The sequence below is a fragment of the Salmo salar genome, chromosome ssa11 (genome assembly GCF_905237065.1).
Source record: "Salmo salar chromosome ssa11, Ssal_v3.1, whole genome shotgun sequence".
Taxonomy (NCBI): Eukaryota; Metazoa; Chordata; class Actinopteri; order Salmoniformes; family Salmonidae; genus Salmo; species Salmo salar.
In genome coordinates this window covers 15,890,822-15,917,696 of record NC_059452.1, presented here as the reverse complement: position 1 = coordinate 15,917,696, position 26,875 = coordinate 15,890,822, and the positions used below count along the sequence as shown (strand labels likewise).

Below are 26,875 nucleotides of genomic sequence, written 5' to 3'. Positions count from 1 at the left end.
AAGTCCCCTCCTTATTGGATATCAGTCAAATTCAAACCCACGTGGATGCTTGAAAGACAAATGAGAAGAGATGAATTAAAGATAACTAAAAACTAACGAGGCTTCCCTTTTTATCTGTGGATTAATTGTTGGAGTAGAGAAACACACAATTTTGTATGACTCCGGGTCAAAATTCTACAAGAACCAGCTAAAAAGTGGACCACATGCATGTCAGGTAAAATAACAACCCAATGTTCATCTCCCAGGACAGCTAAATGTCTGTGGGTGTGTCATGTGTCTTTCGACCTGCCCCCAAATTAATATAGTTGGTTCACAGTTGGTTTTGATATTTTAACCTGCGTGTCATGATCGCATCTGGTGTGGAGGGACAAAATCATAGCACGGATGCACGCACGTGGCCAGTGTAGTCCGCATGTAAGACCTTCATATGGAACATTATGCTGCCATCCCCTCACATGCAGTAGAGGTAAAGAGCTTCTACCCTGCTGCACATGAGAGCTGACCTTGATACTGGAGCTCTCTCATGGCTGAACACTCTTTCACCTTAAATACAGAGCAGCTCCAATCCATCTTACATTATCCATTGCCCAGTCCTTTACCATTACACAAAGCTGACAACTGCTGTAGCATCAGAGTATTAACTAACAGTCACTGCTCTGCTCTAATCAAAGGCAGTATCCTGTTTCTGTGGTGTTACGAAGTTTAAGCACGCAGGGAGAGAAGCATTCCAGTGAGCCCAACCCTCCCAGGCACCAGTAATTTGGCAATTAGTATGCAACAAATTTAAACCACTATGGATGTCTCCCATTTGTCTGGTCACAAGAGAGCTATGAATCACTTATTTCAAATACAAATTCATGTTTATCCGATAATATATAAAACATATTCAGATGTAATACAATGCAATTTATTCTGATTTCATTGTGAGAAGTAGTACACTATTATTTGAATACTTTTCAGATATTACATTCTTTGTAGTTGAGACAGTGAATGGTGAGCAGAGCAGTACCAGGGTTTGAGTTTTAGTGAGGTCTGAATTGTTTTGAAAGTTGAAGCTCATTTACTACATTTCATTAAAATGGTATTTAGAGAACAGTAAAAACATGCAACAATGATCCAAGGCATCGTCACCTTGGCTGGTGTAGGTTCATTCACATCAGTCGATGTACAAACACACACCATACTAGCTATACAATTGTGTTATACCCCTGAAAGGGGGGAAATAGGAGAAATGATTCACACTGACACCTAGCATCAGCGACTGTCCAGTCAGTTGTAATGATGAATTGCATAAAATCATCAATTCTTTACATAGATATCTCTTTTCTCAAATTACTAGTGTTCACATTTGTCTTCCTAGGCATTACTAATCAAGCTCCACACAAACAGACATCGATGACAGATGATCGTGTTATCACATTCACATGAATTATTCAAATATTACTTACGATTCTGTATTAATATCAGTGGTGTAGTGGTAAAAAAAAGGTGGGTAATGGCGGGTCAACTATAAACTCCAGTGGGTGATCGAGATAAGTCGAACAACAACTGATATAAACTAAATGGTATTAACTGTGTTGTTTGCATGTTGATTGCATTTTAATGTCGGCCTATAGGGAAAATAGGCTATGTGGAGATGTTCATATTGAAACACATGTTCCTAACCTGTTTGATAAGATGAATACAGATTCTCTCAGGGGACCCCACATGGGGCCCCAACCCCAAGTTTTGGAACAACTGCACTAAACTCTCTCTCTGCTTCCTCCTGCATGCATTGCAGCCTTCCTCAGCCTCACCACTGAACACCACATCCCTGTATGTCTCAGGTGCCTACTCTCTGTGAAAGCAAAGTTCCGATGAGAACTTAGTAGCCTATTTTTTGCTCCCGCTGAGGTAGGCTCCGTTTAACGTTAACTTCTTACTTCATCCTAGCTGGTTAAGAAATACTAGGGATGTCTCTAGACACGGCAAGAGTCGTGGGACGGTTTTAAATCTGACAAACACACTGTCAGCAGCGGCTCTAGTTGCCTACTTGATCCGACTCCGAGCTGGGGTAGTTGGTTTCATGTCTCAGGCCATCGGCCTGGGCCACGAGAGGGCGGAGTTAGCTGTTTGAGAGAGTGGTGAATGTGCTGCTAAAAAGGCAAATCCATGAGGCAAATCCGGGGGACGCAGGTGAAAATAATGAACAAACCAATGTTCTTGATTATACTCGTTCGCAAAGAGGCAGGCGCGATTATAACTCAGTCAGATCAAGAATATAAGCATTCTGAGATTTGATCAACACTGGGAGAAATATTTAGATGTCGACCCATAGGCTAATCGATTATTTTTATTGTTTACAAAATATATATCTTTATTCTGAAAAAAAATGACAGAGTCATTATGTAGTTACGGCCCTGATGGTGAGTTGTTCATGCATTATTCAGGATCCAAGGGCTTTTCCTTGGTCGAGAACAGCCCAGCTCTGATTGCTCCAAAGATGACAATGGTTTCAGGTCTTCCATTAACTTTCTCTTTTCATTATTTTCCATGAAGCATGCCCAAATCATTCAATCACCAATGTGTTATTCAATCACTGGACGCCTGGGGAAAGAAGACATAACTTGGTGAAATGTTCACCTTGGCAGAATAATACACTGATTTATAATAGTATTATTATGTAATCTGTGGGCACTGCAAATATTTTGCTAATTGAATACGAAGCCTTTGGCTTCTTCTCTATTCTTCTTAAGTCTAAAATTTGAAGTCTAAAGGAAAAGATAAAGGAAGATGGAATTCCTCTTCAACGTACAGTTGAAAACAGCATAAATTGCTCATTTTAATTCAACACAAACAATATATTCCTATCAAAGTGATAAAACGGCCTCAACCCTCCAGTATGGGGCCATTCTCCATTGGGGATCACTGGCCCCAAAATGCTCATATTTGAATGACATTTGAATTATTTTATCCATAACACAGTGGCTATTCTACCACCTGCAGTTCATGGTGGTTCCTATGTGGTGGCGACAAGGGATGAGAGAGAGAGAGAGGGAAAGAGAGAGGTGTGGAGAATCAGATCTCCCCAGGGAACCTAGCCAATGAACAGCACATAGACCTTCTTCACTTCACACATTAATTACAATGGCTGTTGTCTGTGATAGATTTTCCCATTAGTTCTCAGGTACCTGGCTGGCCGGTGCCCTTCTCTCCTGCTCGCCTGCTTTCTGCTTGGCTATTCCCCTCAGGCTTCTGGAGCTCAGCGCCTCTCAGCCCTTCCCAATCTACAGCAGAACTTCACTACATGACATCTCCATTACCCCATCTCCACACACACACACACACACACACACACACACACACACACACACACACACACACACACACACACACACACACACACACACACACACACACACACACACACACACACACACACAGAGCCTCAGACAAAGAGGAGTAGAAAGAGTGCTCCCCTGTTCGCACACACCACAACAAAGGAGCCGTAACAGAAATCCAACCCCATCACTTACAAGATGCAAACTCAATCAGCAACCGTTAATCATGTCATGTGCTGCTGGGATTAGCATTCATGTCTGGAGACACATAACCTATTGTACAGTACATTCACACAGAGAGCGAGAAGATGGTATGTTATGCACAAGCAAAGCCATATATAAAACCATAGGTAGGAAACCATCTCAATGTCCAACTGAGGGTAAAAAGAAAGATCTCTGCTCACAGAGGTAAACGTACAGTATATCTCATAGCAGCTTGTTTCTCTGTCTGTTTAGTGCAGGGTAATGGCTGGTGGGCGGGTAAATTGGCCACCGCTCAGAGAAGAAAGCCATTCTCTCCCACACAGAGCAGAGTATTACTCCCTGTGCCCTGTGTGTCATCCGCTGCGACATCATTCGCCTCATCAGATTATGGCCATGGTGGCAGAGATTTCAGGATGTGGGATTGGAGTCAGATGTTGAATAAAACCTACAGTTAGACAGTGCAGCCCAAAACAATCCTAAAGTATACACACAGCAATGGGGCCGGATACACATACTGTGTACACACTTATCACACATACACTACGCTAACAACTCTGTAGCAGCCGGCAGATGTCTGTGTTCCTGAATATACTGAGAGAGAGAGAGAGAGAGAGAGAGAGACTCAGCATGGTGCTAGCATGTACAATTGAAGTCGGAAATTTACATACACTTAGGTTGGAGTCATTAAAACTCGTTTTTCAACCACTCCACAAATTTCTTGTTTACAAACTATAGTTTTGGCAAGTCGGTTGGGACATCTACTTTGTGCATGACACAAGTAACTTTTCCAACAATTGTTTACAGACGGATTATTTCACTTATAATTCACTGTATCACAATTCCAGTGGGTCAGAAGTTTACATACACTAAGTTGACTGTGCCTTTAAACAACTCGGAAAATTCCAGAAAATGATGTCATGGCTTTAGAAGCTTCTGATAGGCTAATTGACATAATTTGAGTAAATTGGAGGTGTACCTGTGGATGTATTTCAAGGCCTACCTTCAAACTCAGTGCCTCTTTGCTTGACATCATGGGAAAATCAAAAGAAATCAGCCAAGACCTCAGAAAATAAATTGTAGTGCTCTACAAGTCTGGTTCATCCTTGGGAGCAATTTCCAAATGCCTGAAGGTACCACGTTCATCTGTACAAACAATAGTACGTAAGTATAAACACCATGGGACCACACAGCCATCATACCGCTCAGGAAGGAGACGCATTCTGTCTCCTAGAGATGAACGTACTTTGGTGTGAAAAGTGCAAATCAATCCCAGAACAACAGCAAAGGACCTTGTGAAGATGCTGGAGGAAACAGGTACAAATGTATCTATATCCACAGTAAAACGAGTCATATATCGACATAACCTGAAAGGCCGCTCAGCAAGGAAGAAGCCACGGCTCCAAAACCGCCATAAAAAAGCCAGACTACAGTTTGCAACTGCACACGGGGACTTTTTGGAGAAATGTCTTCTAGTCTGATGAAACAAAAATAGAACTGTTTGGCCATAATGACCATCGTTATGTTTGGAGGAAAAAGGGGGAGGCTTGCAAGCCGACGAACACCATCCCAACCGTGAAGCACGGGGTGGCAGCATCATGTTGTGGGGGTGCTTTGCTGCAGGAGGGACTGGTGCACTTCACAAAATAGATGGCATCATGAGGGAGGGAAATTATGTGGATATATTGAAGCAACATCTCAAGACATCAGTCAGGGAGTTAAAGCTTGGTCGCAAATGGGTCTTCCAAATGGACAATGACCCCAAGCATACTTCCAAAGTTGTAGCAAAATGGCTTAAGGACAACAAAGTCAAGGTATTGGAGTGGCCATCACAAAGCCCTGACCTCAATCCCATAGAAAATTTGTGAGCAGAACTGAAAAAGCGTGTGCGAGCAAGGAGGCCTATTAACCTGACTCAGTTACACCAGCTCTGTCAGGAGGAATGAGCCAAAATTCAGCTTGTGGAAGGCTACTCGAAACGTTTGACCCAAGTTAAACAATTTAAAGTGTATGAGTGTATGTACATTTCTGACCCACTGGGAATGTGATGAAAGAAATAAAAGCTGAAATAAATCATTCTCTCTACTATTATTCTGACATTTCACATTCTTAAAATAAAGTGGTGATCCTAACTGACCTAAAACAGGGAATTTCTAGTACGATTAAATATCAGGAATTGTGAAAAACTGAGTTTAAATGTATTTGGCTAAGGTGTATGTAAACTTCCAACTTCAACTGTACCTGGCCTCTAACCAATAGAGAATTGTTAGCTCACGGGGGCTCAGCGCATTAGGAGCTCTGTGTGAATCACACGGTGGACTAGACTAGTGGGCTGAATAAATGAGGGAGCGCGTGCCTATGCTGTAACTCCAAGCACCAGAGGGGCACTGGGCCTGTCAGCCTCTGACACACAGTACAAATCACCCTCCACCTTCCATCTGAACGAATTAGGCTCGGCACACACCCAGACACTTAAACAACTTGATTACTTATGCTCGCCCTCTAACTCTCTTTCCCTCTGTCTTTCTCTCTCGCTCTCTCCAAGACTAGAGTTTAAGGTCTATAAACCAACTCAGTGTGACAGTATTGTGGTCATTCCCCAACCTCCCCCCCAAAAATCCCTACTGCTCGGGTGAGTAAATAATGTGTAATGTTTTACACATCAAAGTAATCCTGAAGCAAGGGTTTATGTAGCAGTTTGACTAGTGAACATAATGTTGTGAATCTGGTCTAATACATTCATTCATGCAAGAAATCCCACAAAAGTATTTCCCCACCAGCAGTAATAGAGTGAAACAGGAAGCGGGGCTATTTCTAATGCTAACACCATTCAGAAGTGGGACACTGAATTCTCTCTCTGGGTTTTCAACATCCGCTCTCCAAAAGGTAGTCAGCAGCAGCCAGTCAGCAACAATATAATATTATCAGACTATTGATGTATGTTCTCAAGTGGGTGTTAATAATTAGTAACACAGCGCCAGTGGAGAGTAGAGCAGAGCTTCTGAACAGAACAGGATATCCTCTGAGCTCCTATTCCGTTGGCCCAGGCCAGAGAGCTGCCTGAAGACCTGCTAGGAATCAGTGAAGCTGTCTTCACTCACACACACTTACAGTCACAGGCCAGGGTATCAGCTGTGAGCAGGACACAGCGCTCACTGTGGCTACTCTATTCCACAGAACTTTGTGTGATTTGGCAGATTGTGCTGAATTGTCCCTATCCACTGGAGCCACAGGAGGAGACAGAGGAGACACTCAATCTGTCTGCTGGATTTACATCCAACCTTAACGCAATCTCTCATTCCTCTCATTCTTCTTCTCCCAGTTTTATTGGAGTGAGTTATGGAGCCAACCAAATCATATTAGAAGCAGCACACAAGCCAGGGAGGGGAACAGATCTGTCTCTGCCCGTCAAACACTATTGAGATGGATTCAACATTCACACAGCTGGCTTTTAAGAGTTGCTCAGACGCAGTCATGACATTTATGGTGCTGTTCATGTTAGTGGGTACAGCAATATGCAGTACTGTATAAGGACTGCTTGAGCAGCTAAAGCACCACCAGTCCCTCCTAATGCTTCGCATCTAACTGTTGTTATTCTAGTATAGATATGCTGTTGCTATAATAATGAACATCTGACAGGTCTACACTAGTTTGTCTCTATAAGGAATGTGTCATGGCCAGGCCAGGGGACATTTAGCATTGAGCTGTGGACTGCAGTCGATCTGGTTGGCTCACAGCCCACCACAACCCACCACCCTGCTGTCAATTCTCTCCCCTCACTGACGTTCCTTGAAAAGAGCTATTATTGGCTTGGCAAAGGTTTCTTAAATCGATTGCTGCCTTTTCTTCTACTTATTGCTTTCTCAATAAGATTAACAATCTTTCTGACATGACATTTCCACACGTTATGCAACAGATTTATGGATGATAAATATTTCATAGGTCTATTCGTTTTGGAATAGCGTTACAGTATATAAACCCATTACATTAATTCCACCATCCAAACAGTAGTACAAGTGTTTAGCTAATTAGCAAGATGGTAGATCACACACAAAGTGGCAGAGGACGACACACTGATTTGTTCGTTCAGAAATCTACTCTGCATGTGTGGTCTAAAAGCCATGCATAAACACACATACTGATCGCCCGCGCTGCCTGCCACCCCGCTGTGGCCAGCGACAGAGCCCATGCTCTTTGTGTCTGGATGCTGATAGGGGTGGAGGAGCAGGGTGGAGAGAGGAGAGAGAGTGGCATGTTTAGAGACAGTGTTCATTTCTTCACTCTAACCAGGCAGCCTGAGAATACAGAATACCTATTCTGGAGAAGTGCTCCACCTCTGGGGAGCAGAGGGATGGGCACTGACCCAGAAACACTGGTTTGTTCTGGGCTGCCACTTACATCAGGCCATGGCAGACTCCAACGTGGAGGAAGCAAAGTAAAACCATCCTTCCTGGCCACTAACAGTAGACTTGTATAGTACGAACACGGTATAATACACACATAGTAATAAAGCAGCATAAAAAACGGAACAATCAGTATAGCAGTGGCAGTCGGTGCCGTTTAAGATGAGGGAGGACGATGATTGTTTTCGTTTTTTTTATATACTGCTCAAAAAAATAAAGGGAACACTTAAACAACACATCCTAGATCTGAATGAAAGAAATAATCTTATTAAATACTTTTTCTTTACATAGTTGAATGTGCTGACAACAAAATCACACAAAAATAATCAATGGAAATCCAATTTATCAACCCATGGAGGTCTGGATTTGGAGTCACACTCAAAATTAAAGTGGAAAACCACATTACAGGCTGATCCAACTTTGATGTAATGTCCTTAAAACAAGTCAAAATGAGGCTCAGTAGTGTGTGTGGCCTCCACGTGCCTGTATGACCTTCCTACAACGCCTGGGCATGCTCCTGATGAGGTGGCGGATGGTCTCCTGAGGGATCTCCTCCCAGACCTGGACTAAAGCATCCGCCAACTCCTGGACAGTCTGTGGTGCAACGTGGCGTTGGTGGATGGAGCGAGACATGATGTCCCAGATGTGCTCAATTGGATTCAGGTCTGGGGAACGGGCGGGCCAGTCCATAGCATCAATGCCTTCCTCTTGCAGGAACTGCTGACACACTCCAGCCACATGAGGTCTAGCATTGGAGGAACCCAGGGCCAACCGCACCAGCATATGGTCTCACAAGGGGTCTGAGGATCTCATCTCTGTACCTAATGGAAGTCAGGCTACCTCTGGCGAGCACATGGAGGGCTGTGCGGCCCCCCAAAGAAATGCCACCCCACACCATGACTGACCCACCGCCAAAACGGTCATGCTGGAGGATGTTGCAGGCAGCAGAACGTTCTCCACGGCGTCTCCAGACTCTGTCACGTCTGTCACATGCTCAGTGTGAACCTGCTTTCATCTGTGAAGAGCACAGGGCGCCAGTGGCGAATTTGCCAATCTTGGTGTTCTCTGGCAAATGCCAAACGTCCTGCACGGTGTTGGGCTGTAAGCACAACCCCCACCTGTGGATGTCGGGCCCTCATACCACCCTCATGGAGTCTGTTTCTGACCGTTTGAGCAGACACATGCACATTTGTGGCCTGCTGGAGGTCATTTTGCAGGGCTCTGGCAGTGCTTCTCCTGCTCCTCCTCGCACAAAGGCGGAGGTAGCGGTCCTGCTGCTGGGTTGTTGCCCTTCTACGGCCTCCTCCACGTCTCCTGATGTACTGGCCTGTCTCCTGGTAGCGCCTCCATGCTCTGGACACTACGCTGACAGACACAGCAAACCTTCTTGCCACAGCTCGCATTGATGTGCCATCCTGGATGAGCTGCACTACCTGAGCCACTTGTGTGGGTTGTAGACTCCGTCTCATGCTACCACTAGAGTGAAAGCACCGCCAGCATTCAAAAGTGACCAAAACATCAGCCAGGAAGCATAGGAACTGAGAAGTGGTCTGTGGTCCCCACCTGCAGAACCACTCCTTTATTAGGGGTGTCTTGCTAATTGCCTATAATTTCCACCTGTTGTCTATTCCATTTGCACAACAGCATGTGAAATTTATTGTCAATCAGTGTTGCTTCCTAAGTGGACAGTTTGATTTCACAGAAGTGTGATTGACTTGGATTTACATTGTGTTGTTTAAGTGTTCCCTTTATTCTTTTGAGCAGTGTATATATATTTTTTACTTTTACCCCTTTTTCTCCCCAATTGGTAATTACAGTCTTGTCCCATCGCTGCAACTCCCCTATGGACTTGGGAGAGGTGAAAGTCGAGAGTCATGCCGTCCCTGGGAGGGGTGCGTCACTTGAGTGGGTTGAGTCTCCGGGTTGGCGCCCCACTTGGGTTGTGCGGTGGCGGAGATCTTTGTAGGCTATACTTGGCCTTGTCTCAGGATGGTAAGTTGGTGGTTGAAGATATCCCTCTAGTGGTGTGGGGGCTGTGATTTGGCAAAGTGGGTGGGGTTATATCCTGCCTGTTTGGCCTTGTCCGGGGGTATCGTTTCCCGACCCCTCCTGTCTCAGTCTCCAGTATTTATGCTGCAGTAGTTTATGTGTCGGGGGGCTAGGGTCAGTCTGTTATATCGGGAGTATTTCTCCTGTCTTATCTGGTGTCCTGTGTGAATTTAAGTATGCTCGCTCTAATTCTCTCTCTCTCTCTTTCTTTCTTTCTTTCTTTCTTTCTTTCTTTCTTTCTTTCTTTCTTTCTTTCTTTCTTTCTCTCTCTCTCTCGGAGGACCTGAGCCCTGGGACCATGCCTCAGGACTACCTGGCCTGATGACTCCTTGCTGTCCCCAGTCCACCTGGCTGTGCTGCTGCTCCAGTTTCAACTGTTCTGCCTGCGGCTATGGAACCCTGACCTGTTCACCGGACGTGCTACCTGTCCCAGACCTGCTGTTTTCAACTCTCTAGAGACAGCAGGAGCGGTAGAGATACTATGAATGATCGGCTATGAAAAGCCAACTGACATTTACTCCTGAGGTGCTGACCTGTTGCACCCTCGACAACCATGTTCTGTTATAATCTCCACCCGGCACAGCCAGAAGAGGACTGGCCACCCCTCATAGCCTGGTTCCTCCCTAGGTTCTGGCCTTTCTAGGGAGTTTTCCTAGCCACCGTGCTTCTACACCTGCATTGCTTGCTGTTTGGGGTTTTAGGCTGGGTTTCTGTACAGTACTTTGAGATATCAGCTGATGTAAGAAGGGCTTTATAAATAAATTTTATTGGAAGCCAGCCGCACCAATGCGTCGGAGGAAACACTGTCCAGCTGGAGACCGAAGTCGCTAGAGCACAATGGGACACAGAAATCCCAGCCGGCCAAACCCTCCGCTAACATGGATGATGCTGGGCCAATTGTGCGCTGCCTCATGGGTCTCCCAGTCACAGCCGGCTGTGACACAGCCTGGGATCAAACCCGGGTCTGTAGTGACGCCTCAAGCACTGCAATGCAGTGCCTTAGACTGCTGCGCCACTTGGGAGCATGGCCTTATTTCTATTACAGCATATTGGATGACTGTCATTCATATTCCATTCACAAAGCTCAATGTAACATCAATAGGTTTAGGTTACTTCATGATACTTGAATTGTCCCTATACCCATCATGAGATTGCTACAACCTAGCCAATGAATGAAAGTTTACAACGTAGGTGCAGAGGTTGAGAGAAAAACTTGAGTAATCAAGGTGACAGACACATTCAATATCGCCTTGCATCTAGCTGATCTATGGTGTAATTATTAGTCCAACAGTCGCAAACAAATTCAGGTATGTTTATCCCCGTTTCGTTGCATTTGCTTACGTTTAAGATGTGTTTTTCAACAGATTCGGCGGAATGAATACACCCCTGATCACACATAACACAGTTCACTTTCAGAGCAGCCACATATAAACAGCATGATCACTTTGCTCTTTAATTCCTTCTTGCATCTACACACTCTCCTCATCTCACCTTTTCCATTCGCTTGTGAATTTCAGTGAACATCACATCAGCTGTCTGTGACCACGCAAAAAAAACATTCCAAGCCAAACCTTGATATCATAACCTCTAACCACTATCCGCTACACACGGCCTACATAATTTTCACCATATTAGCTAACTTCACAGTCTCAATACATAGCTACTAGAACTAACGTCTTAGTAAACCTGCTACAATCCTGCAGTACAGTGTACATTCAGCATGCAGTTCAGCCGTTGCACCGGTGGGCCCCAGTGCCAATAAATTCATAAAACTGGGAAAAGTTCCAGTGTTGGATAGCCATAGCATCCCTCTCTGTTTGAGCTGGGTGTTTGAGTAGGCTAATTTAGCTAGGTGCATTCTCTAGATAAGTGAAAGTGAGAAAAAAAATACAACGAAATATAGTTAGCTCTCTCTCTCCTGCATCTCCTTATTTTTTAAAGAAATTAATTTGTTAAAAACTGTTCAACTATTGTTTTTCTCTCTCTTTGAGTCAACTACTCACCCCATTTTATGCACTGCAGTAATAGCTAGCTGTAGCTTATGCTTTCAGTACTAGATTCATTCTCTGATCCTTTGATTGGGTGCACAACATGTCAGTTCATGCTTCAAGAGCTCTGATAAGTTGGAGGGCGTCCTCTGGAAGTTGTCATAATTACTGTGTAAGCCTATGGAAGGGGGTGAGAACCATGAGCCTCCTAGGTTTTGAATGAATTTCAATGTACCCAGAGGTGGATGGAAACTAGCTGTCCACCAGCTACACCATGGTGCTACCCTACAGACTTCTATTGAGGCTAATGTAGAACTTCATTGCAAAAAAGTGTGATTTAATACATTATTTGGTGACATGAATATATTTAGTATATTTTTTATGTTTCACTATTTTTATCAAATTCACTGAGGACGATGGACCTCCCCGTCCTCCTCTGTGGTTTCTTACATTTGTTGTGGCATCTAAAGCTCATTTTCCTGCATTTCTTCACCACCTAATATGGCCCATGGCCTTTCTAGCCAACTCTATTTAGAACCAAAAAAAGTAAGCAAGAATGCCCACAGTCATCAAGCAAGGGAAGATTATTATTAAATATGTTTAAGTGAGACTGAACTAGATCAATGATATTTCAATAATCAATATTGTGTCGCACCTTTAACCAATAGACTAACAAATGAACAACTCTTACCAAATAAAGTACAAATACTTTTGATTGTCTTTATCAAGACATCCTCTATATCAGATTTCAGCCAGACAGCCCAGCCAGCTCGAGCCACCTGCACACCTGACCCCCACCAGTCTAGTCAATAACCCAACACAACTTCCTTTTTTATGTATGTCTCAATGGAAGTTTAATAAAAACACACATACACGAACACACTAACACACAGAAACAGTACATCCTCCATATAATTAAAGTCATAGGACTAATAGTACTGCAGAGCTTATTTACCTTGCAAACAATATAGCTGGGTCACCTCGTCCTGTCCCTAGGGGTCCACCACCCTGCAGTGTCACATTCTAACATATCCCACTAAGCTTTAGGATCTTAGTGAAACATTCATTATTGGTTTCAGGTGTGTTACTCCAAGGCCAGAATGACAACCAACAGTATGGCAGACCCCCAGGGCCAGGACTGAGCAGCCCAGCAGCCAGGGATTGCCTAAATAGGTACAGTATCTGCCCTTACATGGGCATGTTTTCAATACAGACTCCTGTTGTACAGTATTCCATATAAGGCATCCAGACCTTATAAAAGTTGCCCAGTATACCCTTAATCTTGTAATAAATCAAATCTAGTGATACATAACTTGACATTCCTGCCATCCATTGTGACATTGTGGGAGGATACATTAATGGCAATGCATTTCTTAGCCGCTATAAATGCTAGGTTACACAGTTTCTTCTGATAACAGTCTCCAGTATCAACATTTCCAAGCAAACAAAAACAGGGAGAAGGGAGAATCTGTAGACATGCTGAGATAAAAGAAGATACTCTTTGCCAGAATTCAGCCAGCCTTCACAAGACCATAACATACACAAATATGTCCCCTCCTCAAGCAGGATAATACAATTTCTGAGTGCATGATATTCAGTTTTACTGGCATATAGTACGTTCTGTGGATGGTCTTAAACTGCAGTAATTTGTGTCTGTGATTATATGAACATGACGGGGCATTCTAACATATCTGCATCCATTCATCATTATCAATAGCGTCTCCAAGGTCTTCTTCACATATTTGTTTTACATGTTTTGTGTCATCGTGAAAAGCCTCTATCAACCCTTGATACAGTTTGGAAATCAACTTTAGACGTTTGTCAGACTGCCTTAAAATACACTGCTCAAAAAAATAAAGGGAACACTTAAACAACACAATGTAACTCCAAGTCAATCACACTTCTGTGAAATCAAACTGTCCACTTAGGAAGCAACACTGATTGATAATAAATTTCACATGCTGTTGTGCAAATGGAATAGACAACAGGTGGAAATTATAGGCAATTAGCAAGACACCCCCAATAAAGGAGTGGTTCTGCAGGTGGGGACCACAGACCACTTCTCAGTTCCTAAGCTTCCTGGCTGATGTTTTGGTCACTTTTGAATGCTGGCGGTGCTTTCACTCTAGTGGTAGCATGAGACGGAGTCTACAACCCACACAAGTGGCTCAGGTAGTGCAGCTCATCCAGGATGGCACATCAATGCGAGCTGTGGCAAGAAGGTTTGCTGTGTCTGTCAGCGTAGTGTCCAGAGCATGGAGGTGCTACCAGGAGACAGGCCAGTACATCAGGAGACGTGGAGGAGGCCGTAGGAGGGCAACAACCCAGCAGCAGGACCGCTACCTCCGCCTTTGTGCAAGGAGGAGCAGGAGGAGCAATGCCAGAGCCCTGCAAAATGACCTCCAGCAGGCCACAAATGTGCATGTGTCTGCTCAAACGGTCAGAAACAGACTCCATGAGGGTGGTATGAGGGCCCGACGTCCACAGGTGGGGTTTGTGCTTACAGCCCAACACCGTGCAGGACGTTTGGCATTTGCCAGAGAACACCAAGATTGGCAAATTCGCCACTGGCGCCCTGTGCTCTTCACAGATGAAAGCAGGTTCACACTGAGCATGTGACAGACGTGACAGAGTCTGGAGACGCCGTGGAGAACGTTCTGCTGCCTGCAACATCCTCCAGCATGACCGGTTTGGCGGTGGGTCAGTCATGGTGTGGGGTGGCATTTCTTTGGGGGGGCCGCACAGCCCTCCATGTGCTCGCCAGAGGTAGCCTGACTGCCATTAGGTACCGAGATGAGATCCTCAGACCCCTTGTGAGATCATATGCTGGTGCGGTTGGCCCTGGGTTCCTCCTAATGCAAGACAATGCTAGACCTCATGTGGCTGGAGTGTGTCAGCAGTTCCTGCAAGAGGAAGGCATTGATGCTATGGACTGGCCCGCCCGTTCCCCAGACCTGGTTCCAATTGAGCACATCTGGGACATCATGTCTCGCTCCATCCACCAACGCCACGTTGCACCACAGACTGTCCAGGAGTTGGCGGATGCTTTAGTCCAGGTCTGGGAGGAGATCCCTCAGGAGACCATCCGCCACCTCATCAGGAGCATGCCCAGGCGTTGTAGGGAGGTCATACAGGCACGTGGAGGCCACACACACTACTGAGCCTCATTTTGACTTGTTTTAAGGACATTACATCAAAGTTGGATGAGCCTGTAGTGTGGTTTTCCACTTTCATTTTGAGTGTGACTCCAAATCCAGACCTCCATGGGTTGATAAATTGGATTTCCATTGATTATTTTTGTGTGATTTTGTTGTCAGCACATTCAACTATGTAAAGAAAAAAGTATTTAATAAGATTATTTCATTCATTCAGATCTAGGATGTGTTATTTTAGTGTTCCCTTTATCTTTTTGAGCAGTATAGTTTCATTCTTTGAAGCTTCTGTCTTGTCCAGTGTTTGCTACACAGAGAGAATAAAGTGTTGCATCTGCAAACGTTCACCTCAGCTCCATCACAGACTGGTCTTCCCTGGCTGCCTGACCCTGCTAAGACCCCTATCACAATCTGATCCTGCTCAGATGAGGCACGACAAAGAATTATCTTGGTGTACATTTATACATTATATTATTCAAGAATAGTATCAATGTTTCAACAATTGAAATGACCATTATTCCCAGATCCCAGACTGTAGCCTACAACATCAACTAAAGATGGAACTTTGTATCGATTCACTGATCATTATAAGATACTGCAAATTTCACCTGAGCTCCGTAGACTGGTCTTCCCTGGCTGTCTGACCCTGCAGGAACACCTGTCACCATCTGATCCTGCTAAGATGATGAGAATAGTGTTGTGTACTGACTGCAGAATATTGATCTTCAATCGCTGGTTTCATCATTTGATTCAGGTCAAGTGTGATTGAGGCAAAAATAATAACTAAAGCTAGTGAGCTAGCTAGCTAATGTCTGCCAACATTTGACAAGCTCTAGCTAATGGTACAATGATACATCATCAAATGTACTTCTGTTGATACGGGACAAAATAAAGGCTACAAAACATTTCCATATACACAACAGCTGGTAGATACTGCTACCTGACAGATAACTAGCTGTGGTAGCTACTAGCTAGCTACTAGTAGTTAATTCACTTCAGTCGAGAGGGGATGAAACATTAGCTAACTTAACATGTCAGTTACACTACTAGCTCAGCACTGGGAATATATGCAATTTTTTCTGTCAAACAGTAGTTACCTTGCCAGCTAGATCAGTCAACTAAAGAGTAGCCAGTTTCTGCTCTGCTTGCTTTTACAAGTCAGAGAAAAAGTGCAACACAGACAGCAGCTGCCTCTATTAATTTATCCTGTTCTGGTCCTATACACCAGCCTTTCAGAAGCTTTGCCTTCCCACAGCTTGACCGCACACTCTGTGGTGTCCGTGCAGTCCTAAATCCAGCAGGCTGAATCCGGAAAATAGCCTACACGACCAATCTGAGGTGTCTGCATGGTCCTAAAGCACACTTGTGCCGTGTTTTGTATCACATCTCAATGATTTCCAATTCATCACAAAGATGTTCAATGGGGTTAAGGTCAGGGCTCTATGCAGGCCAGTCAAGTTCTTCCATGCCGATCTTGACAAACCATTTCTGTATGGACCTCGATTTGTGCACAGGGGCATTGTCATGCTGAAACATGAAAGGGCCTTCCCCAAAATGTTGCCACAAAGTTCATGCTTTACAACATTCGCAGAGTACGACCCTGCCTTACACAGGAAGCGGCGCAGGTCCTAATCCAGGCACTTGTCATCTCCCGTCTGGATTACTGCAACTCGCTGTTGGCTGGGCTCCCTGCCTGTGCCATTAAACCCCTACAACTCATCCAGAACGCCGCAGCCCGTCTGGTGTTCAACCTTCCCAAGTTCTCTCACATCACCCCGCTCCTCCGCACACTCCACTGGCTTCCAGTTGAAGCTTGCATCTGCTACAAGACCATTGTGCTTGCCTACGGAGCTGTGAGGGGAACGGCACCTCTGTACCTTCAGGCTCTGATCAGTCCCTACACCCAAACAAGGGGACTGCGTTCATCCACCTCTGGCCTGCTGGCCCCCCTACCTCTGCGGAAGCACAGTTCCCGCTCAGCCCAGTCAAAACTGTTCGCTGCTCTGGCACCCCAAGCTCCCTCACGACGCCAGGACAGCGGAGTCAATCACCACCTTACGGAGACACCTGCAACCCCACCTCTTTAAGGAATACCTGGGATAGGATAAAGTAATCCTTCTAACCCCCCCCCCAAAAAAATATATATAGATGTACTATTGTAAAGTGGTTGTTCCACTGGATATCATAAGGTGAATGCACCAATTTGTAAGTCGCTCTGGATAAGAGCGTCTGCTAAATGATGTAAATGTAAATGCAAAGTTGGAAGCACAGAATCGTCTAGAATGTCATTTTATCTGTTGCGTTAAGATTTCCCTTCACTGGAACTAAGGGGTCAAGCCCGAACCATAAAAAACAGCACCAGACCATTATTCCTCCTCCACCAAACTTTACAGTTTGGCAGGTATCGTTCTCCTAGCATCCGCCATACCCAGATTTGTCCATCGGACTGCCAGATGTTGACGCGTGATTCATCACTCCAGAGAACATGTTTCCAATGGCGGCGAGCTTTACACCACTCCAGTCGACGCTTGGCATTACGCATGTTGATCTTAGGCTTGTGTGCAGCTGCTCGGCCATGGAAACCCATTTCATGAAAGTCCCGACAAACAGTTCTTGTGCTGACAGTTTGGAACTCGGAAGTGAGTGTTGCAACTTGAGGACTGACGATTTTTACACACTTCAGCACTTGGTGGTGCTGTTCTGTGAGCTTGCCTAGCACCTTGCGGCTGAGCCGTTGTTGCTCCTAGACGTTTCCACTTCACAATAACAGGACTTGCAGTTGACCGGGGCAGCTCTAACAGGGCAGAAATTTGACAAACTGACTTGGTGGAAAGGTGGCATCCTATGCTGGTGCCACGTTGAAAGTCACTTCAGTACAGGCCATTCTACTGCCAATATTTGTTTATGAAGATTGCATGGCAGTGTGCTCGATTTTATACACCTGTTAGCAACGGGTGTGGCTGAAATAGTCGAATGCACTAATTTGAAGGGGAGTCCACATACTTTTGGCCATGTAGTGTACATACATTTACATTTTACATTTTAGTCATTTAGCAGACGCTCTTATCCAGAGCGACTTACAGTAGTGAATGCATACATTTCATACATATATTTATTTTTTCCGTACTGGTCCCCCGTGGGAATCGAACCCACAACCCTAGCGTTGCAAACACCATGCTCTACCAACTGAGCCACACGGGACATATGTGTTGAGTGAGTGAACCCCAGGAATTGATCTCCAGGAGCATAGCCCGACCTATGAACTTTCACCCCAAGGTTGCTTATCTCCGAAAACACACAAACAAGCACACACACACACACACACACACACATATCCCCTGTTCCAGAGACCACCTATCACCCTCTGTACACTGCCTCAATTATCCCTCTATAATTAATGGAACTGCCTCCCAGCTTAATGTACTGGCTGGATCTCTGGCAGGAAATCAAGGAAGAGTGCCTTCATAAATATTTAGAGAAACTGCAATGAAATTTTCAGGCGCAGAAAACAATGTCCCACTAAGACAATCTTTACAGTACACAATGAAAGCGAGAAGTTGCTTGAAAGTGCATTTCTTGCTCATTGAGCTGTACAGTTAAATTTGTGTGTGTGTGTGTGTGAGAGAGAGAGAGAGAGAGAGAGAGAGAGAGAGAGAGAGAGAGAGAGAGAGAGAGAGAGAGAGAGAGAGAGAGAGAGAGAGAAAGAAATTACTTTTAACACAAATTGGCAGGGAAATATATTGATAAGACCACTCTCTCCACAGGGACTCTCTTCATAGGAAAAGTTAGACAAATATGACCAGCACCACATGGGGACGGTGCCTGTGCCAAGAACAGCCCTCATCACTAATGGCCCAGCTGCAAGCTATGAACCTCTAACCTACAGACTTCAGCAGAGCCCAGGCTGGTCTCATAGACTAAATGTAATATAGTTAACAAAAATCTGCACACATTTAGCTCCATCATCACAGTTATAGACCTACAGCAAGTAGGCCTAACTGCATGCTTTTCATGATCAGTAACATCAATTGGTCACGTCATTTCAGATGTGAGAGTAACCTCACAATTTCTCTTAATATTGGCCACAATTAATTGGATATTTGAGTGATATAAAACAAAAGTGAACTGTACCTGACAAGTATGAGTGGTTTAGGTTCATTTCTCATCCTTTGTGGGGTCTGCCTGCCAAGCAGCAGAAGGGCGCATTTGCCGACGTAACATTACTGTTAGCTGATAATGTTTACCTTGCAAGCTACTGGTAGAAACTTTGTACAGTTAGCTAAACATAGTGGTAAGTAGACCTCAATATATGTTTTACTCCAACCAACGTAGGCCTACCTAGTTAGCTAACATTATCCCATTTTCAACATTGTTTTTAAATAGTGTTTAATCACGATTGCTGCTGACAGACATGATAGGCTACATTGACTGATGGACCATGTCAAATTGGCTAGCTAGCTAACAGATCACATCAATATGGCTAGTTAACAAGCTAACTTTCAGGGGATAAACTATATGGCTGTATATCCAAATATTGTTTGATTTGATTGCCATCTATAGTGGTGATGACAGTAGTCCGACTGACAACTTTACCAGGACGATGTCAAGCTCTTTCCAAAAGCCTAATCTCTGATGAAGCAAGCTAAATGGCCCATGTTGTTTGCTTAGCTAGCTAGCTACATGCCAAATGGATATGGCTACCCTCATGTATCTGAAAATACATGATCAATTGATGTTTACTGATTGATGTATAACTAAATATGGAATAATTAAAATTGTGTAGTTCTGACTATGCTCTTCAAGAGGTGATGATATTAAAACCAAAAAGTTATAATAAATGACACGTAGTTAATGGTTTGAGCAGAACTGGGGGTTTCCTTGCCCCCCAGCAGCCAAATCGAACGCTATTGTGACATTTTATTGATAACGACCTATTGGTCAGGGAGACATTCAAACCAGTCTAATTGGAATAACTGGCAGCAGAGGCGTAATCCTGATTTCACTGATGCAGGAAAGTAAAAGTAAGGCGTGTGATGTGTCAGAAATTGTGTAATAGAACTACTGTCAACCTAAAATATTATCCAATCATTATAAATACAGTTTATAGGGGTTTTATACCAATTTTCAGTATAAATACCCTCTAAAATATATGTAAACAGACCTTAAATGTCTCAATTTCTGTTTTCTTTTAAAGCTGTGAGTGCAATTATATGATACAATCAGACTTGTTGCATTCACAACTTGTCTAAGTTCTATCATCAACTGATTTCAGCCAGTGTATGGCTGTGGATTGACTGCATTGTTTGAATGGAATGTTGGCATATTGGCAGTTAATTTGAATTTAATCATTCCTCTAAAACTACCTGGCTAGCTAGATAACAAATATACAGTGCAGATAATTTCTTCAAATTCATGATTTAAACAATATCTTATCACAGTACTGGCAAAACCATGGTTGACCAGCTCCCTGACCAAAATAGCTGACCTTTATCCGATAATAAGAAGGTTCATGTCCATTCTAGTATTCTAATTCTATGTTCGTAACATATCATACGAAATGGATGATGGACATCCACAAATTAATACATACCATCCCAAACATAACATATTATACTAACTTAACATATCATACTAACTTAACATATCATACTAACTATGTTACGTCTCCCCTGAGTCCAGGTTGCAAAGCCAGTAGCCTGTATGTGAGACTCCCATCCATAAACAAGATGAGGGCCAAAATAGCACTCAGTGTTCTTGCTGAGAGAAATCCTTCACACAGTGCCTGACTATTTATTTTGACCAATACTATTACAAACAAATTGCAACAAGATTACACAAAGAATGCAACTAATTCATATTGCCTAAATGAGAGTAGATATTTCACAACGATAGGCATCTGTAGGCCTATGCAACAATAGGCTACTGTAGCCTATACAACAAAATGCCAAATGAGAGCGTTTAAAACCACTGTTCAGTTGGTGACAGTCAAGAAACGAAATAATTAATGGCATTAATGTTGATTTTTCAACGTCTGCATAATTTAGAAAAAAAACATGTCGAGCCAACTGGACATGCTTACCAGGTGTGAGCACGTGCTAGATCTGTTTCCCGCGAAATGATGCAAATTATAAACAACAGTAAATAGTGAGCCACAACACACACACATAAACCCACATGTTGGATGAATATTAAAGAATATTTAAGAAATACTTACAGAGAAACCTGCCCAAAATGGACACGAATGTCTGACCCTTGGTGAGGTAGTGAGGGCCAGAGCGGCAAAACTGACTGCCAAAATCAGACTTCCCAAAACCATCTGAGAAACTCCGAGAGAAAGCATGATCCGTGTCCGAGTCCGAAACTCCCTGAGTCTGGAGAGGCTACGGGACAGGGACGCGGGGCTGAGCGAACGACCTCGGGGCATTGCTTGGACTGGCATTGTCACGAAGAAAACAGAGTTGATGTATCAGCTATTGAAAAAATAGAGTTAAGCTATTTCCATCAGCATCCAAAAGTGGTACCTAACAGCAAAGCAAGTAACCTATGTCCAAACGTTAAGCTTGATAAGCTACGGTGTCCAAAAAGCATATAACATCAGTCCTACTAAATGGTTCCTTTGAAAGAGTCTCCATTAAATTGCATGAATTATCCCAAGATGCAGATGTGTAATTGCCAGTTGTTCTGAAGGCTACAACAGTGTGATGGATCAGATGCGTAGTGACTTTCTTGTGCTGCTACCCAAATCGATTCTGCAAAAACACAGGATAACGCGCTATTAGGTAAGGTAACCGGGTTTTCGAGGAAAAGCTTGAGAAATGGTCCATCAAATCATAGTCCACGAGGATTCATTCTGCTTCCTTATTTTCATTGCTACAGGATACATTTTAAAGAACATCGGCAAGTAAAAACGTATAGCTGAAATGAAACGGGAATAATGTCACCCTTTTATGTAGGCTAGTATTCCACTGTCAAACGCGCATCAGGGTACATGCACAGAGAGAGCGTGGCCGTGGGTATGCTATTTCACACAGGCGCAGGGTTTTCACAGACTACAGCAAACTACCCGCGGCGGGAGGAGATGCAGCTAGCTACACGTTGTTCTTTGGTCGCTATACTGCGTAATGGGGACCTGTCACAATGTGTGTTTGGGGCGATCAATACTACGATGGTGCGGAGTGTTGAGGGGCCACTTCGCATCCCAAAAAATAGCCTCATGTGATTGCGTCTACAAATAATTAAACTATATGAACATTAAAAAGATGACCATGCTCTTATCATTTGTGAAGTCTTGCACTTATCCTTTGTGATATCTATGAATGATCTGAATTCAAATGACCAATTTCTCATACATTTCTTCAAATTATAGCCCCCAACCAAATGTTAGGACATAGGCCTTGGTATAGGCCTAAAGATAATTTAGAGACAATAATAGTGAATGTCATTCCATCAAAATACAAATCCCAGCTGATTCTATATGCATGTGAAACAGATGAATGACTACTTGGCTTTGGTTTGTAATAGCAAAAAAATCTGCTGGATGACACCCTATCTATTGTCATTGTTGTGATTGTCCGAATACATTTAGAACATTGGGTGGTGGGACAAAAAAAAGAATGTGAATGATCCATTTATAATTCATACAGACAAGCCTACTTTATTAGACTCCCAAAGGTTGAGAACCATCAACTGAGATTAGGTACAAGGCACTTTTAGTACATTGGGTGTAAAATCATGCATTTGCATTAAAACAAGTTTATATTCTCCATATTTGTAAAAATGTACTTCATAATGCAAACAGAGGGTAAAGCCTTACAGTCCCTAATCTTTGAATACCAGCCTGCTGTGGCGCTGACCTTGTGGAGACCCAGCCACAGCGCTCTAGAGCACCATCTGCACCGGCCAAGCTGGTACTGCACTTAAATCATGCCGCAGTATCTAAAGATAATAGAAATTCTACAGCAGCCACCTTCCCCCCTCTCAGCTTTGTAATAGATGAAGATCAAACTATAGAAATCCAGTCTAAGCAGAAAACGAACATGATTACATATTTCACCAGAGAATCCTTTAAACTATTAGAATGGAATATCGGTCTCGTAAAAATATGTCAATATCCCGCCAGACAAAAACCCCCAGAAACACTTTACTTTAAAAATGATTTTATTCATTAATACAGTGGTATACTTAAAATTGTGTCACAAAGGAGAAAAAAAAGTCAGCCACACGTGAAGAGCTAATATCCAATTCAAGCTGTGTTATCGTATATAAAGAAAATAGTACTGGTGTGCCGTAATATATGGTCTATTAGTACAAAAATACATTTCAGGGCACAAAATAATACAGCATCCAGTATCACAAATAAATGAGGGGGACGCTTTCAGAGTACACCCTTTTAAAGAACAGGTCTGCAAAGTTGTTTAACCCAAGCACTTTATTCTTTTGTAAATAACCATAAAAAGATTTGTGTGACAATTATTATTATTTATATGTAGTGTGAATATATTGGTAGAAAATGTGGATTTTATTACTGCTAATAGTTACAAGTTCCAAGGCTCAAGGGTATAACCAGAATACAAAGTAAACCATGGTCAATTCATGTATTTTTTTTAAAGAGATTTCTCGAAGTTTTATACAAAATAACAAAGACATACAAAAGTTCATTTACAAACCAAGAACCAAGGCCATATGCTAACTTTATGTACAGCCACTTGTCTTTTTTGTAATCTTTTTCTTCTGAAGTCATATGCATAGCAGATAAAGAAAGCATACCTTTATTAGCCTCAATTGTTCTTGTGCGCTAAACCCAAGTTCATTTATACAGTGGGTTGACAAAATGGCAAGAGAAAACTTCATTTTTCCATAATTTAACATCATAACTTAGAAGAACCCAGAGGTTTTTACTGAAAAAGTGAATAATATGCAGATAAGGCATCACTGCTTGTTAATGTAAGAGGGTTTTAACATGGTGAGGGAGAACTGAGCAGGCTTTTGGACCCGAGTCATAGCACATGCATAGATCTTGATACAGCAGGAGGAGAATTCTGGTACTCAATACAAAGTGAATCCAAGGTCAGTTTACAGAAAGAAAGAAAAAAGGAAAGGAAGGAACAGCCATTCGAGTCACAGGATGAGCATGTTAGAGGCATGAGCTGGGCTTTAAATCCACCTCAAAGTATTCCTTTATCTTCATTTTCTCTTCTGCAGATGCTTGCCAAGTTCACTATCACCATAATCATTACCACGAAGCCATACATTTACATCTTCATCACTTTACTGCCCATCTCCCTGGCACCGAATTCCAAAATCTTCACAAATCCGTCAATGTGGAAAAAAACGTGACCGGCTTTGTAAAGTCAGCCAATTCAAAAGGTGACTAAAAGGTTGAAGTCTGATTCTTGAATTCCATTTTCTAGAATTGAATTTAAAATGATATTTATACCATATACTATATATACTGTATGCATATATAGTATAAATACACCTACATGTATGTCCATCTACTTCAATAGTAAAAACCTCACAAACCATCTTTCCTGTTATGTAACAATTAAAGTTAAAACTTGGCGTATAATGTGATGAGTTACTCAGTGGCACAGGGCATGCATTCCATCACTGGTTAAATCGTTTTGTGTGTTGTGTATATTTCTTCAAGACCTCGGAAAGAGTTAAAGGACAGCACGCAGAGGCAACTTCAGTCTCCTTCCATCTTCCATGGGCACAGTAAACAACGCTGGAGCACTGGGTGTAAATACTTCATTGTGTATGGTCCACCCATGGAGAAATAGTGTGTGTGTGTGTGTGTGTGTGTGTGTGTGTGTGTGTGTGTGTTTATTATCACTCCTTTTCTCATGGTTTCACATTCAGTAACAGGCCAGCTGTTGCACTTTTCAGAAGTGGTCGATGAGCACAGACACACAGTTGGCTCCCACCAGGTAGTTGGGGTCTCCAGGGAGAGACTGATTCTGCCAACTCTTGGGATCACCTGAGGGGGAGAGAAGCAACATGGTAATGATAACAGGTGGAGAAAGGGTATAAGGTTCATAATACACTTCATGCTAAACTAACAACCAGCAAGCTCCAAACACTAAAATAAAACACCCTCTGTTCCATTAGAGCCATATATACATTCGGTTTGTGGTACACACCCCAGGATGTAGCTTGACAGAAGTAAACTTCACATTACATTGCTAAAACCACTCTTCATTTCAAATTATAGCTCTTAAGAACAGAGTATGTACTGGAAGCGACTGTAATTTGAAATTAATGGGTGGGTTCCAGCCCAGGCCTTGAGCCAAGAGTATTGCCTCCACAGAAGAACCAATTTAAATAATTGTTTAAAAGAAAAACGGCTTTAGACTCAAAACTGTTACACTAAACTGCACCATTTCTTCCAAACCACAATGCAGTTGCATTTTAAAGCACTGTTATTTCAGATAATTGCATTCATTCCCTCAGGGCCATGTGAGAAAAGTGAGATCTTCAGATCAAAGTGCATAAAAATTGCAGGCTTTTAGCCTCAGCTGGATGCATAGTTCTGATAGGAAATCACAAGGGGGATAATGCATCATAATCATTATAGTATAATTACTTCTAAATGTCAAAGGGATTTTAGCAATGACAGGTCCTATCAGATAGGATCCATATGAGGACCAAGAGGTGTTTAACTGATTTTTCTCAAATCAATTGTCAATGACTCAGATGATTTGTTAGAGGTTCACAATTAGCCAGTGCAGCAGGAGGAGGAATGTTCACTGTGAAACTCATAATGACATCAGTACATTAAGGTAATGTTTTGTCAGAAGTAAACTGATCAAGTGTGGTTTGGATTGAATCTCTCCCGTCCGTGAGCAGACTTCTTTCAGAACCATTCCAAACCAAGACCATTCAGTCACACACTACACTGCTTCCCTACTGGAAACTCCCATTGGGCCTGGGCAGCTCAGCACCCAGCTAGAAATGAGAGTCAGACTCAGTGAGGAGCAAGACACAAGTCGAGCTGAAATTAAGCTAAAGAAGGGCCTTGTTTTACAATAAGAGGATTAGAGCACAGCCCTGTAATCCATCTACAACGAAGCAGGACAACAAACGAACAAGCCAACGAGGCAGCAGTAGGCTAATTTAGCCCTTCAAGTCCAATTCTAGCTGAGAGTAAATAGTAGCTAATCCACGGCGGTGCCAAGTTTACCATTTAGACGTTTAGAGAGGAGCGGAGGGAGAGCAGAGAGCTGTCTCAGTTCTGTTCTGATGCTGTCAGACAGACAGATCTCAGATCCAACCCACAGGCTGTTCTCACATACACAACAGAATATCTGTAAGTACTGAGGGAGCCATGCGTCTGTCTCTGAGAGGGTCCTCTTCCAAATTTAAGAGGGCCACTGACTGCTGCGTTTCAGGATAGACGTTTGGGTGGCTATGTGAGAGAAAAAAATCACTTGTAGGAAAATAATGTGGAATGATTCACTACAAAGAATTAACTAATCGTATGAACATAAAACTGATCGGCTGGATGCATGTCCAATGGAACCATATCCATGTCAAACAGATGACATAGACACAAAGTGGAGGAAAGAACAGAAAGAAATATGTTTCAGCATGAAAAAGCAATGACAAGAAGAACTTTGATCTGAAGACCAGATCAAATAAATAAAGATCAGTGGATGAATGAGTGAGTGAACAAACCGAAATACCAAAATAAATGAAACCATAAAAATCATAAAGTGACCCACAACCATCAGTTTGTCACAAAGCCAACCCAAAGCCCCGAC

The 26,875-nt window shown here is 43.1% G+C and overlaps 2 protein-coding genes across 17 annotated transcripts in view; both read right to left on the bottom strand.

Moving 5' to 3' along the window:
* LOC106562150 (protein FAM189A1) overlaps positions 1-22,203 on the bottom strand; it is a 172,324-nt gene extending 150,121 nt beyond the window's left edge. Inside the window, exon 1 of the mRNA XM_014126809.2 lies at positions 21,328-22,203. Coding sequence (XP_013982284.1) covers positions 21,328-21,552 — 225 coding nt within the window. The 5' untranslated portion in view covers positions 21,553-22,203. The remainder of the gene's footprint in view (positions 1-21,327) is intronic.
* A 1,049-nt stretch (positions 22,204-23,252) lies between these two features.
* Positions 23,253-26,875, bottom strand: part of LOC106562151 (tight junction protein ZO-1) — a 153,859-nt gene continuing 150,236 nt past the window's right edge. For all 16 annotated transcript variants that reach the window (XM_045689089.1, XM_045689077.1, XM_045689083.1 and 13 more), the window contains one exon: positions 23,253-25,092. In XM_045689089.1, coding sequence (XP_045545045.1) covers positions 24,998-25,092 — 95 coding nt within the window. In that variant the 3' untranslated portion in view covers positions 23,253-24,997. The remainder of the gene's footprint in view (positions 25,093-26,875) is intronic.